The following is a 15,666-nucleotide window of genomic DNA, read 5'->3' as shown; positions in this document are numbered from 1 at the left end:
CGTGGAGACCCCACCAGATGGACTTGAACCAGTGTCTAGTCTACAAAGAGGAGGGTCAACACAGAGGAAACATTTACTCCATGCTTCCAAGCAAAGCCAGCCATGGTCGAGCAGGACTTTTGGCTTATCTTCACATAGACAGAACTGGTAAAAGAAAGGAGCCAGGGGCTCCTCCCAAGCCGATGTGACCCCTGAAGAACAGAGCCTCAAACGGCCTTAGGAGTAAAAATAAATTGGTTTATCTGGGCCAATTGTAGGGTCTTAAACACTCAAAAGGAAAGTATAATGAAAGATTAATGGGGTCAATATAAATTTTTAAGAGTCCGTATTTATAGCTAAAACTATATAACAAGGAAGAACAATGCCAGACAGGAGATACCTGGTGGCCCAAAAGACCCCTAGACAGTAACCCAGCATAGAACTGGGAAAATGAACAGTAGAGCCCAATCTTATCTAAAGGAATACTGACAACTGATTGCTGCTAGATGAGGAACGGCTGATCTTCCTAAAACAAGATTCAGCAGAGGGACAAGCATTGGGGAACAGCTGGAGGTGCTGAGAACATGGTCAACAGTAGCAGGGATGATAAAGTATATGGGCTCCAGTGGTGGGGGGTGCTATGGGAGGGTGCCATCTGGGAAGTGGGTATATTGATGAATAAGATTGTATGGGATGTTCTGTACGGCATACAAAAAAAATCAACAAACTAAGGGAGACTTATATTTGAGGAGAAAGTATAAAAATTTACTTGATGTTAATTTGTAGAAGTGATAAACATTACCAGTGAAATCTACCTGATGACTTTACATCCATACTCTGGTGCCAAGGATCTGAGTGTAACTGACTGTGACTAGTAATAATCAGATACATAGAGATTAAATTCACATGTGTAAACATCTAAGCGTTAGCATTAAAAATGTAGGAATCAGCATATTTTAAAATGAAATGGAGATCTTCTTTAAACGGTATAAACTCAATTTTATGTCTTACAGGGTTTATACTGAGTTCAATATTGTATAACTGTATTAATTCAACTGTGAACCTAAAAATTTAGTCACTTTTGAAATAGATGTATCCTTGTGCTGGTAATTATTACTGAATATGTTAAAGCTGTAATGAAATGCTTCTTGTATTCATGTGGTTATTAAATAAAAAATTAAAAAATAGATGTCAATGTTTTAATCTGAGCAGTGGGCTGACTTGTCCTATTTTTGTGCTCTTTCCTCCATACCCTACTCTAAAGTTTTCTGGTTTGGATGTTATCATCTGAGGTGAACTATTCTAATGTTATACCTTTCTAATCACATTTTCTTTATGTACATATTATTATAAATGTAGATATGCATTTTTGGCCAAATAATGGTAATATTAAAAAGAAATGTATGTGGCAAGCAACAGCAACCCAACAAATACCTCCTGTCTCCACTCAAGTTATAGCTGTGATAGTTGCATGTAGTTCTGTATTGTCCAATAAACAGTACACTTTAAAGGAAATACCAACACTGCTCCCTGAGATCATGAGATTTCTGATTTCAGGAACTAGAAAGTATTTTTAATTTTACTCCTTTCCTTCCAGAGAATATTGGTCTCAGATGGTCATGAGAACCATCTTCTTTTGAAGTGCTAAACTCCTGTCTGGAAAACCCTTTTCTTTCCTTGTCGATTGTCAATGTTTTGTCTTTTCTCACGAAAAGGTAATGTTCATTACTGGCTTAGTTTCCCCTTAACATCCCATCCCACTTGGTCTCCATTGCCTTTGAAGGCCTTCATGTCATATTGTTCACTTGTGGGTTTTCGTCTACTCTTTCTGGTATACACATCTTAATGCACTCATTGATCTCTCACTTAGATTTCCCTCCTCCCTTTTTACCACTTGTAAAACGCACAACTAAAGGGAAGGATTGAGAGGCTTACCTGGAATATATGCAGAATGTTGTGCTTCTCCATGTATCGGAGTGAAACTTGGTAAGGATCTTCATAAACAATCGGAGGGAACCTCCTCTTGTAACTTTGACTGGATCTATGAGAATACTTTCTTTGTTCAAATTCTGAAAGATTATCCTGAAATTGAAATACCCACCAAAAGGGTTTTTAATAAATCTAAAAGCTTTAGCATTTTTTTGCTGTTATTAGCAGAATCTAGATTCAATGTGCCCCAAATATTAGAAGTTAAATTCTTTTATAAAATATTTTATTTATTATTTTTATTTTTTGTGTATGTGTGTATTGCCTGTGTGTCAGTAAGTGCACCCATGTTGTGCAATGCCCACAGAGGACAGAAGGGGCTGTTGGATCCCCTGGAACTGGAGCTTCAGATGGTTGTTTGCTGTTATGTGGGTGCTGGGATTCAAACCTGGGTCTTTTGCAAGAACAACCAGTGTTCTTAACCACTGAGCCATTGTTCAAGCCCCAAGGAGTTAAATATTTTTATGATATACTAATTATACCTAATAATGGGCTTCCTTATGACTTTTTCATACAAGTCCATGATATAGTCTGATCATACCCATTTCATACAGGCACATGATGTATTCTGATCATATCCATTCCCATTCCCGCTGATGCACTTCCTCTTCAACTCGTTCCCCCTTTTACTTTCATGCCTTATTTTCTTGGTGACTGATGAGTTTAACCAGGGTTATTTACATATGCAATCTTCTAGTAGCTATCCTACTGAAGAAAACATCTCCCCCTCTCTCAGCAACCATTAATTACCTATAGATCCTAAGGGAGAGGTAGGGCCTAATGGGCCTCTGGCTCAAAAGATACATTTTGTGTGTGTGTGTGTGTGAGAGATCAACTCATTCCTCAAATAATATAAAGCCCCTCAAAAATTGGGAGTACCTTAGGTATGGCCAGTCTCCTTCAAATGTTCTCTCCTTCACAGGGTTTCCTAATCATCTCCAAATTCCCTTCTCTTGGTAGAAACCCAGAGTGGGAAATGACCTAGAGTCACAGAATTACTATTAGAATCTGAAACATCGCCTTACTAAATTTTGGTTCACAGATCCTTCTTGAATGACTTTAGGGTAATTAGGAGATAATGCATCCTTTTTATGTCACACCTTTCCTGAAACATATGGGTTACATATAAGGCAATGCATTCATTTATTCCTCATCCTCGATCAACATGCACCTTTCTGCAACATGCCCTTACTCGCAACCCCACAGGTCCGGTCTTGGCATCCATTCCCCCAACCCCCAAGTAGGTATCAAATGTCCCTTTCACATACAGTACTGGTTTCTGTGGCTTGAACTTTTTCCTGACTGGAGGTATAGTACACTTTGGTTGTGATGGAGGGCAGTTTTTCACAAGAAGATGGTGAATCACTGGTAAATCCGGTATCAGGTGGGTTATAGGCTTGGTTAGTGGTTGTACTTTCAGTTTCTACTATAGATGAAAGCCTGGATTTGAGGTCTGTTTGGCTATCTTCAAATTTGAAGGGCTGTATTTTATTAGCTTCTTTGTCCTCAATGCTTTCACTAAACTCAGGTAACACTCGGTTCTCAGTCTGGGCAATTGTTTTGTAGTATGATCGGTAGTCAGTCTGTCTTTTGGTGGAGCTGACAGCCTGGTAATAATATTCATCACTGCCATCACGGTAATCGGGTTGGCTCTGACTCTTTACTGTTCTGTGGTCGTCTTGATCCAACCAAACCTGGTCAGTTTTCTCTGAAATTTCAATCTCTTCTGAAGTTCTTTGATCAGACAGGCCAGTCCACTCTGAGGCTTTTCCATCAGATGATACAGATACTCTGTCATATAACTGTTCAGGGGCTTTTCTCTCAGGTAGGCTGGGAAATTGTTGACCAGTTGGCTCAGAAATCCTTCTCTCTGCTTGACCAGATGTTCTTTGGTCCGCCTGCTGGAAAGCTCTTCTCTCAGCTGGGCCAGATGATCTGCGGTCAGCCTGCTGGGAAGCTCTTCTCTCAGCTTGACTGGATACCTTGTCGTCAATCTGCTCAGATGACCCGACCCCAGCGTGTTCAGAAACTTTGTGAGAAGCCTGGCCCGGTACTCTTCGGGCAGATTGGTCAGTTGCTTCCTCTTCAACCTGAGTCTTCTGAGAGTCTTCACTGTTATTAAAGTGGTCAGCAGTTAAGGGTTGGACTGTGTTTTCATTTTTCAAGGATCCTGCTGGAGCCTCTTCCAGAGGCTCATCCATCTTCTGTGGTGCCCCTGACTGGCCTTGGTTGCCAGGCGCTGTGTGTGGGACCTGGGCTTGATTGTCTAGGCAACCTTCCAGTAGGGCAGGATTCTGAAATGCTTTGTTCTACCTCCTGCAGGCTTGGGTGGGTTGGTGGGCAGATGGCTGGATGCTTACTTGGCAACAACTACTCTCAGGAGGAGGACTGTGGGTGGCCTAACTGCAGAGTGAATAAGAGTCGGGAGCAACTTCTCCTGAGAAGAGGTGAATGCCACAAGCAAACCACCAGGACTCTCCACCACTGCCTAGCAATGAGATCATGGGGCTCATCATTGAGCCCTAGAATCGTATGTACCTCTTCCCTCTTTTTCTCACAGGTTCAGCAGCATATGAACTGCTCTTTCTCAGGTCCCAGTCCTCTAGCCAATCTCCCTCCTCCAAACAGGAGGACAAAACACCCGAGGGTTCCCTACTGTTGCCATCAAATTAAATTCTGACTGCAGTTGGATTCTGATTTTGTCTTATCACAAAGATAGTTGCAGTGTAGTGTGTTAGTGTTAGGTATTTTCTTACTGAATTAGACGTGATCTGTGGCTGAAGGCCAATGAGTGAGAACGTTCAGTGAGAATGGAGTCTAAAAAGCATGCTAACCAGTGGTTTAGAGCAAAAAAGTGTTAAAGGGAGAAGGCCAAACCAGAGTTCCAGAAAAGAAGAGAATTAAGTGTGGGAAACATTTTAGAAGAAATGTTTGACAAGTGGAATTTGCATGTGGTAGTGGTGCTCAGACTTACTGACAGGCTTTAAGATTTGCTGCAGCCTGAAATAAACCTCAATAATACTGAGATGTCAGGTTTTCTAACACTAAAAGTTAGATTGCATTCAACAATTAGAAAAGGGACTTAAAATATTTATGCAAATATGGAAATATTTGTGATCAAGCTGTAGAGAATGGGGACACTTGGCTTCATATCCAGTAACAGAGAGGGACCCCAGGGACATTGACATAAAATCATTTATGAAAAAGTACAAAGTCGGAGCTTAGAAAGGGTTGGATGTAAATTTATGAGCAATCTGTCTTATTTTAAACCATGTGGAAGAAATAGACACCATTTTTACAGTAAGATAGGTGATAAACTGTTTTATAGTTTGCAGCTTCAAAAAGGCATCCTTCTTACATATGTTTTTCCATTTTGTTTTTAATAACTTTTATTTTATGTGTATGAGTTCATTTCCTGAATGTGTGTAAGAGTGCACCTCTGTCGTGTGATGCCCATGGAAGTCAGAAGAAGGCGATGAGTCCTCTGGAACTGGAGTTATAAATGGTTGTTAGCTGCCATGTGGTTGCTGGGAATCAAACCTGGGTTCTCTGCAAGAGCAGTCAGTGCTCTTAACCACTGAGTCATCTCTCTAGCCCCTGATTTGAGGTACTTTTAGTTTTTGGTGGTGTAGATGTGTATTACCCACGCATCTTGTCCTCTGTTGCTCTTACTGTGTCTCATAGGCTTGTGATGTGCTGGGTTTCATTTTAATCCACCTCAAAGTATTTTCCCATTTCCTTTGAGTTTCTATTTGACATGATGTTTAGAACTTTGCTATTTAATTTCTAAATATTCATGAGTTTCCCAGTTTTTATCCCTAGCTTTACTGTGTTCAGAGAAGAGTCTTTGTATGATTTGGTCTTTTAAAACATAGAGACATATTTTGTAATCTAATATACTAGGTAGTCTAGAAAACGTGAGAAGAATGTATATTGGTGAGTGGAATGTTCTTCATATGTGAGGTCTGTTTGGTTTATAATGATGTCCTTTATTTGTTCATAGTCGAGCATCTATGCCATCTATCTAGCCATATCATCTATCTGTGACCATCGATCCATTATTGAGGAATTGAAATCTCCAACTGCATTTATAGACCTATCTCTTTCTTCAAATCTGTTGGTTTATTTAATGTTTTTGGAGTTCTACTGTTTGGTACAAATATATTTGTAATAACTCTAAAAATATTTTTAGTTGACCCTTTTCTCAGTATATAATACACTTCTTTGTCTATTGTAACAGTTTATGATTAGAGTTTATTTTATCTTGTCTGATATTAAGATACTAACCAAGCTCTTTTTGGCCACTATTTGCGTGAGAAGTCTTTTTGCATATTTCACTTTCAATCTATTTGTATTTTTGGACTAAGTAGAGCCTCTAGGAGATACAGAGTTGGCATATGTGTTTCTAAAGTTCATTCTGACAATTTGTATCATTTATTTGGTGAATTTAATTCATCCATATTTAAGTTAATTACTGATGAGGACGAACTTCTGCTAGTTTTCTATTGTTATATACTTAGTTCCTTTATTACTACCTTCTTTTGTGTTTGATTTTTTCCCCCCATTGGTAGTGTACCATGTTATTTCCTTCCTTGTTCCTTTTGTGAATATAATTTTTGTTAGTAGTAGTTATCAGAGATTATAATTAACTTATATTATAACATATTAACTTGTATTATCTATTAAGTCTATTCTTGTGCTGTGTTATAGTTATTAATAAACATATGTTGAATGATCCTGACATTCCTGGAATGAAATCAGTTTTGGCCATTGTCATCTTCTTAATGTGTTCTTGAAATTTGCAAGTATTTTATTGAGAGTTTTTGGATCTAAATTCATCAGGGAAATTGACTTACAGTTTTTTTCTTATTTCCTTATCTAGTTTTGGTATCAGGATAACACTGACTGTAAAATTAGTTTGAAAGTGTTTCTTCCCTTTCTATTTAATGAAACAGTTTGATAAACATTAGCGTTAACACTTTTCTAAAGGTTTGGTACAATTTCGCAGTGAGTTTGTCTGATCCTAGGTTTCTTTTAGATGAGAAACTCTATTAATCCTTCACTTCTGTTAACTAGGTTTTATATCACCTTATTTTTATTTGATAGACCATATGTGTTGAGGAATTTATCATTTTATTCTTGATTTTCCATTTTTTTGGAATATAATTTTCAAAGTATTTCCTTATATTAATTGGATTTTATTGTTACCTGTTTTAGTGCTTCCCCTTTCATGTCTAATTTTATTAATTTTGGTCTTTTTCATCTTTCTTTTTCCATTAACTTGTTTTGTTGATCTTGTTTATTTTTATTTTTAAAATTTTAAAATTATTTTTGTGCATTTTTACAGAACATCATAATCATCTTTTTACCCCCTTCCCCATTGGCACCCTCTCATAGGCCCCCCTGCCACTTGAATTCATGCATTCTGTCATTTGTGTCAAGGCCTATTGAGTCAAATTAGTGTCCCCAGACATCCCTAAGTGCAAGTTCATCCACTGAGTTCTAGTCGGCCTCTCTAGAGTCCCTACCTTTAAGAAGATCAGCTCTTCCTCACCCAGCAGTAATAAGCTGCCAATAGTTCTTTGGCTAAGATTGGGGCCTACTGCCCATTTCCAAAGTTCTGTGCTGGGATTTTGTCTGCTTGAGTTTGCATGGGTCTTATACATGCTGTCACCATTTCTGAGGGTTCATATGAGCAGGATCCCAGGAACCTGTAGGACTCTCTTTCTATATGGTCATGCACATCCTCCCTGGCTCTTACAATCTTTACATCCCCTCCACAATTGTCCCTGAGCCCTGGGTGGGTGGAATTTAATATAGGAGTCCTGTCCAAGGACCCACACTCTATAGATTCTTATTCTCTATGCTTTGGCAATTCATGACCTTTTGTGTTCCTGGCCCTCTGTTGCATGAGGGGGTTTCATTGATGAGAGCTGAGAGATGCATTAGTGTTCTCTTTACCCATTGTTCCACTATGTTCCATGAGCCTTTGGTGTAGAGGTTCCATTGCAGATGTGTCACTTAAAAGTCTAAGTGACACAGAAGTCAATTCACAGACAATCTCTGTGTATGACCAGTTGTAGAACTCTGTAATAATCTCTGCCTGTTGTAAAAGAAACTTCTTTGATGAATGGTGACTGGGATACTTGTCTGTAAACATAAAGATCCATATTTTGCACATAGTAAAAAATTACATTTGTTTAGGGATGTGACAGCTTTGGGGTTTTCTCAAAGATCTAAGACCTCCCCAGCCATATGTGTTTGACTATATTTACAGTGCCACACATGAGTTCCCTCCCACTGAGTGGGCTTGAAGTCCAATTAGGTAACTGTTGATTACCCCCAAGATAAAAGTGCCACTACTGCCCAGTGTCCTTTGCTGTGCCAATCATTGATGTGGTTATTAGGCCTCAAAGCTGGAGTTGGACCATCAATTGATCTTCTCCCTTACCAGTTTGCATAGTACTTTCCAAAGCTATGAGAGCTAGCCCTCAGGGGAGCTCCATTGCTCCCAATCCTGTGTCTGAAATAGCTTACTTATTTTTTAAGATAAGTAACTTTTTGTTTCATGTAGTCTCTGCATAGTGCTTTTAATTTCAATTTCATTTATTTCTGCATTGATATTTACAATTTTTATCTCTGATTTGGAGTTTGGCTTGTTTTTATTTTTCTAAGAACTTAAAGTACATCATTAAGTTACTTGAGAGTCCTCTTTTTTTATAATGTAGACACTCATAATTAATTTTTCTCATAGAATTATTTTTCTTGTATTCCAAAGGTTCTGACAAGTTTTGCTTTCATTTTCATCTGACTCTATGCATTTTAAATTATTCTTCTTGATTATTTTTTTCAAAAAAATTATGTCTATGAGTGTAATGCCTACATGTAGGTGGGTGCACCCCTGTCATGCAGAGCCCACAGAGGTCAGAAGAGGGTATCAGATCCCCTGAAACTGGAGTTACAGGTGGTTGTTAGCCACCATGTGGGTGCTGGGAATTGAACCCAAGTCTTCGGCAAGAACAGCCAGTGCTCTTACCCACTGAGCCATCTCTTCAGCCCCCTCTTCTTGATTCTTCAGTGGCTCCCTTGGTTGCTAAAGAGTATATTGTCGAGTATTTGCATAGTTTCAGTGGTTTGTCTTGCTTTTGATATCTAATTTTATTCTATTGTGAATGGATAAGTTACAAAGAAGTGTTTCAATTATTTATTTTTTGACAAGACTTGATTTATGCCATAAAATATCTATTTAGAAGTTCTACAGACTTTTATAGAAAAATATGAAATTTATGGCTATTGGATGGGATATTCTGTAGAAGTCTAATAAGACCATTTGATCCAAGATGCAGATTCGTTCTGATATTTGTTCATTGATTTTTGGTCAAATGACATACTTATTGATGAGAATGAGGTATTGAGGATGTTTACCTGTAATTCTATGCCCATTATTATTTGTTTTGCAAAATTGGGAGCCCCAATGTTTGGTGCATATGTATTTATACAATTATTTTTGTCTTATGGATTTCATTTTTGAATATGTAGTACTCTTCTTCAACTTGTATGGCTGATTTAGAACAGCTAAACTGGTCTGCTTTGGTTGCCACCTTTTCATTCTCAGTCTCTGAATTTTGTTGCCAGTGAGGAGTGTTTCTTGCAGAAAACAGATAGTTTGAGCTTGCTTTGAATACAATCAGCTGGCCTGTACCTTTTTATTAGTAACTTGGGACCATCTACATTTAACATTATTATTTAGAGACATTTGTTAATTCCTGTAATTATGTGATTTTTTTTTCTGGTTGGTTGGATTATTTTATTCTTTCCTTTCTTGACTGGCACGTAATAAATATTTCCATTTCAAAAGAGAGGAATGGAGACAGAGAAAGGAAAAATTGGACCAAAGTAAGGACTGAAAACCATCAGGGCAAACACTAGATCCTATAACCCCATGTCCAGCATCTGAGGTTCATGGTGGCATCATCTGGGCTCTGAACTGTCTTGAGGAGCCCTACCTACCTAGTTATTCTGTCTGTAGCAAAGGTAAACTTTTCCTGGGTGCCTATTTTTCCTCTGCAGATATTCGATATTCTTGTTATTTCCAGTATCCAGAGTTTTCAATTGCAATTTAGGCTTGACCTTCACAGTATCATGCATAGCCCATTCAGAAGCTCCACACAGTCAATATTATTACATATTTCTTGGCCTCAGTGACTTTCAGAAGTCATGGTACAAGGCTCTGTGACTCCATAACTCTTGCATTTTACATGGCTGCAAAACTGACATCACTTAAATAGTGCCAGATTATGCTGCTAGCTCGAATTGTAGGCTGACCTCTCTGGAACACAGCTGCAGTAGACTCTGTGTTCTTTCTAGGCTCAGTTTGAAAAAATATTTTCCTTGGTGGTCCTGCTCCAGTAGAATGCATTTGAGGCTGTCTTTGCTCAGCCATTCTTTTTCCAAATGAAAGCTTTAAATGAGTTTTCATTGTTACACCCTGGAGTTCATGATGAGTCAGGTCTTGCCTCAAGGCACTATTCCCATTGTTTTAGTGTAAAGTGAAAGGTTTCTCTTTAATTGAATTAATTTCTTTAATAATTACAGATGTTTTGTTTCTTCCCAACCTATCTACAACTTTAACTGGTTTATGGTCCTTTCCTTGCTAAACTTTACATTTTCCACACATTTATGCTATGCTTCTTGCTTTGCATCCCCACTATGAACCCTGGTAAAGGCAGTAAGCAATAACCATTGAAGAGTCAGACCTCAAACTGCATTGACTCCATTTTAATTAGCTTCCCCATTTTGTGAGCCGACTAGAACATATGCAAGGGCTATGAGTTAGGCAAGCCCAGGCACATCAGGCAAGCTCAAATATATTTAGACCTTATAAGAAATAAACAGGATCCTCTGGCTCTAAAGATTACAGCCAGCACATTCCAATGCCCTGAAGACAGCCCCTACCAATAAGAATTTCCCCCATACTCAGAATAGGGGGCCATCCAATCATTTTAAAGGATGCTTGGCATGTGTGGGTTTCTGTGGAATTTCCCAATAAAAGCCCTGGCCTGCTATTGTTCGGGTCGGATGCCATCTTTGGCTTATGGAGTCCATGCCCAGCTAGCCACTAATTTGGTTACTTTATACTTTAAATTTCTGAATAAATTTTTTATGCATTTTTCTTCATGTCTGTGGGAATTATTCCTGACCCTCGAACCCTAACAACCATGACACAGCCTTAACACTATGCTACCTCAAACTTTCCTCTAACATTTAGTCTGTTACTTTTTAATTCAGACTCACTTAAGAGTTCAGATTATTTAAAATGCAGCCAGATGCTTTACTAGAATTAACATGGTCTCTAGTCTAGTTCCTGGTAGTTCCTGTTTTTCTCTTAAACTTCACAAGCCTGTCCTTGTCCACATTTCTATCAACATTATAATCTTCCTCATTCCCTCCAGAATGACTCATTAAGCCCTGATTGTAGCAATCCATGGTTTCACTAATCTTCTGATCCCAACTCTTTCATACTGTTCTTGTAACTTAGTTCTAAAAGCCTATGAACCACATGGCCAAGTTTCTCACAATAGCAACAACCTTACTCTTGGTACCAGTTTTCTGTATTAGTCATGTTTCTTGTTGTTATGACAACCTGATGAGAAGCTAATGACTGTCTATAACTCCAATTTCAGTGGATCCACGCCCTCTTCTGACCTCCTCAGGCATTGCTCAACACAGGTGCACTTACATATATGCAGGTAATATACTCATACACATAAAATAATAAAATATCTAAAACTTGAGGTGTTTCTTTAGGTTATTTTTCAGATATCTCTGCTTTAAAATAAAAAAAATTATATTTATTTATTTAGTGTTTATGTGTGTATACTTGCATACATGTGTATGAATATGCATGTGCCACAGTGTGTGTGTGTGTATGTGTGTGTGTGTAGGTCAGAGAACAACTTATGTGAGACAGTTTTCTCCTTCTACCATGTAGGTCCTGGAGATTAAACTCAGATCATCAGACTTGGTGGCAAGCACCTTGACCCACTTAAGCATCTCACTGGCCCCTCTGCTTTTTTAAGCATAGCAGTAAGTTTTCCTCTTACAGTTGCCTTCACTGCATTCAATAATTCTGGCAAGTTGTGTTTTCACTTAATTTGATTCTAGAAAAGCTAAATTATTTATTCAGTTATTGTATGTGTGCTTGGTGTATGCATATGTATGTATTTGTGGAGGCCTGTGTACATGTGCTAGCCACTATGCATGCATATGTGTGCACATGCATGTGGCAGTTCCACAAGTTTGAAAATTGTGGGCCTGATTACTTTCTTTCCTTTATGCCTATCTGAATATACTTATCCTTCAATTTTGGCCATTCACCAGAGCATAGCTGACCTACCAAGAGCCACACTCTTAAAGAAAACTAACTCTCCCTTTCCCAGCAGCTGTCAATTATCAATATCGCCTCAGCTAGGGGTAGGACTCAGTACCCACATCACCCGACCTTCCATGCTGGGATTTTGTTTGGCTTGAACTTGACCAGGTGTTGTGTATGCTGTCATCACTACCTATGGGTTCATATATGCAACTGCCCTGTTGTGTCTAGAAAACACTATTTGATAGTAGTCATCCACTGCCTCTGGCTCTTATAGTCTTTCTGCTCCCTCTTGCTCGGTGATCTCTGAGCCGTAGGAGGAAGGGGTGTGTCATAGATGTCTCATTTAGGGTCGAGAACTCCATATACTCTTATTCCCTGCATTTTTACCCATTGTATATCTCTGTGTTAATAGTCACATACTACAAGACAAATCTCCGCTGATGCTTGAGAGATGTGTTAATCTATGGGTAAAATGATAAGTCATTAGGAGTGGTTTAACATTGTGTCTAGTAGCAGACTGTCTTAATTACTTTCTATTGTTAGGATAAAACACCATGATAAAAACCAACTTGGGGAGGAAATGGTTTATTTGGCTTATACTTACATGTCACAGTTCATCATTGAGGGAAGTCAGGGTAGGAGTCTGGAGGCAGGAACTGAAGCAGAGGTCATGGAGGAATGTTGCTTACTAGTTTGCTTCCAGGACTTGCTCAGTTACTTTTCTTATAAAGGCAAGGCCCACCTTCCCAGGCATGATACCATTCAGTGGGCTAGGCCCTCCTATATCAATCGACAATTAAGAAAATGGCCCCAAATGTCCGTAGGCCAGTCTGATTAAGGAAATTCCTCAACTGAGGTCTCCTCTTTTCAGGTGACTCTAGTTTGTGTCAACTTGATAAAAAAACTAAGCACATAGAATGATAGTAGTGGGTTCTCCCCTAGGGCCTATGACCTATCTAGCCACAGGTTCTTGGCCCCAATAAAGATGCTAGGCATGGGTTCCATCTTGTGGAGTAGGCATTAAATCCAGGCATAAAGTGGTTGGTTACTCCCATAACATCTGTACCAGTTTTGCAACAGTGAGCATATTTTGCCAGACCAGTAGTTATTGTAGCTCCTAAGGTTCACAGCCAGGTAAGATTATCACTTTTCGGCCAGGCGTGGTGGTGCACACTTTTAATTCCAGCACTTGGGAGGCAGAGGTGGGCAGATCTCTGTGAGTTCAAGGCCAGCCTGGTCTACATAGTGAGTTCCAGGCCAGCTGGGGCTACAGGGAAACCTTGTCTCAAAAAGAGTCCCCCCCAAATTACTTTTCTATTCTGGTAGTACACATAGCACCTTCCAGAACTGTGAAAGCTAGCTAGTAGGAATGAAGCTTCCAGGTCAGTAACAACTTGGTTGGTTTTTGATAGAGGATCTCACTAATAGCTCTGGTTGGTCTGGAGTTCCCCTCAGGCTGACCTCCTGAGGACTAGGATTAAAGGAATATGCCACTAAGTCTGGACTAGCAATAGGGTCTTTAAACAATATTTTATTTATTATTTTTATCTCTTATGTGTATGAGTATATTGCCTGCATGTACATAAGTGTACCCATGTCATGCTCTGCCCTTGGAGGCCAGAAGACAGTATCAGATCCCTTGGAACTGAAGTTAAGGATGGTTGTTGTTCTAGTTTGTTTCTCCATTTCTGTGACAAAATACTCTGACCAATACCAACTTGGGGGCAAAAGCGTTTATTTGGCTTACATTTCTCAGGTCATAGTTCATCACTGAGGGGGCCCAAGGTAGGAACTCAGGGCAGGAACCTGGAGGCAGGAGCTGAAGTACAGGATATGGAGGAATTCTGCTTATTGACTTGCTCCCCTTGCCCATATTCAGTCTGCTTTCTTATACAATACAGAACAACCTGCCCAGGGGGTGGCACCACCGAGAGTAGGCTGGGCTCTCACATATCACTCAAAAATCAAGAATATACCCCACAGATATGACCACAGGCCAGTCCAATGGAAGCAATTCTGCAATTGAGGCTACGTTTACCCAGGTGTGTCAAACTGACATCTAACTATCCAGCACAATTGACTCCCTGTCAACTTGACACACAAACACATCACTATTAAACCATAAACTTCCATTTCTTGTCCCCAATATATGTCAACAATATTATAACATAAGACACTACATCCTTAAAAGTCCAAAACACTTAAAAGTCCATAGTCTCTTTTAAAATTTTCTTAACTGTGGGCTCCTCTAAAATCCAAAATAAGTACTGTCTGATTTCAAAAGGGAAAAATTGGGCATACCTAAGTAAGCAAAGTAACTCAAAGCTTCACATCTGGGATTCACTCATGATCTTCTGGGCTTCAAAGGGTTTTGGCAGCTCCACTTCTCTGCCTCTGCCATCCACAGCACAAACAACTCATCTTGCAGACCCAGGCCAGCTCCATTCCACACTGGCTGCTCCCCTTGGTGGTTGTCCCATGGGCCTGGCATCTCCAAAAAGCTGGTGTCTCCACTGAAATTGAGGCTGTACCTTCACCAATGGCCTCTTCTGGCCTCTTAGGGTACAACGCCTCAGATTCTTCCCATGACTCCTACAATCTGGGGTCTTCACTGCAACTGAGGCTGCATTTTCACTAATGACGTTTCCTGGCCTCTCAGGGTGCCAAGCCTCAGCTGCCCTCTGTGATGACCCCCCTTATGTTTTCAACACCAGAACCATGCAAGAGATCCTTACATATTATCAAGTCCTGCTTCCAGCTTGAGATGGAGGCTTGGGTGCCCTCTGGACCAGAAGATTTTTGCCACAGTGATGCTTGTCTCTTGTTACTTACAGCTGATTTTTCAGCCTCCTCTAACCAGCATCAATTGTCCCAGTAAAAGAAAAGTTTCACTTCAGTGGTTCCGATCTCTTCTTAATCAGAGTTGATTCTTCAGCCCCAGTTTACCAGAAACCATAGATTCTCAATTCATAATGTCACACAAACAGCCCCGATAGCCTTTGCTTCCCTCATAAGCCAGGCCTCCATTGTCTACAACTCTTTCAGCATAACTGCTCCAAGCTTTACAGAAACAAACTCTAAGCACTCAATGACTTTCCTAGCCCATTGCTGTGACAAGATATTCTGACCAATACCAACTTGGGGAGAAAAGGGTTTATTTAGCGTATGTCTCTCGGGTCACAGTTCATTACTGAGGGAGCTCATGGTTGGAACTCAAGCAGGAGCTGAAGCACAGGCCATGGAGGAACACATTGCTTACTGGCTTGATCCCCTGGCATGCTCAGCCTGCTTTCTTATACAATACAGAAACCTGCCCATATCACTAA

The 15,666-nt window shown here is 39.7% G+C and overlaps 1 protein-coding gene across 1 annotated transcript in view; it reads right to left on the bottom strand.

The window, feature by feature from the left end:
* The window catches only part of Tex55 (testis expressed 55), a 22,676-nt gene extending 18,510 nt beyond the window's left edge, over positions 1 to 4,166 (bottom strand). Inside the window, exons 1-2 of the mRNA XM_008842985.1 lie at positions 3,234 to 4,166; positions 1,915 to 2,061 (exon numbers count right to left, since the gene is read on the bottom strand). Coding sequence (XP_008841207.1) covers positions 1,915 to 2,061; positions 3,234 to 4,166 — 1,080 coding nt within the window. The remainder of the gene's footprint in view (positions 1 to 1,914; positions 2,062 to 3,233) is intronic.
* Positions 4,167 to 15,666: the final 11,500 nt, after the last annotated feature.

The sequence above is a fragment of the Nannospalax galili genome, unplaced genomic scaffold (genome assembly GCF_000622305.1).
Source record: "Nannospalax galili isolate Female #2095 unplaced genomic scaffold, S.galili_v1.0 scaffold18, whole genome shotgun sequence".
Taxonomy (NCBI): Eukaryota; Metazoa; Chordata; class Mammalia; order Rodentia; family Spalacidae; genus Nannospalax; species Nannospalax galili.
The sequence above is the reverse complement of the archived record's forward strand: the minus strand, read 5'-3'. Positions and strand labels throughout refer to the sequence as shown.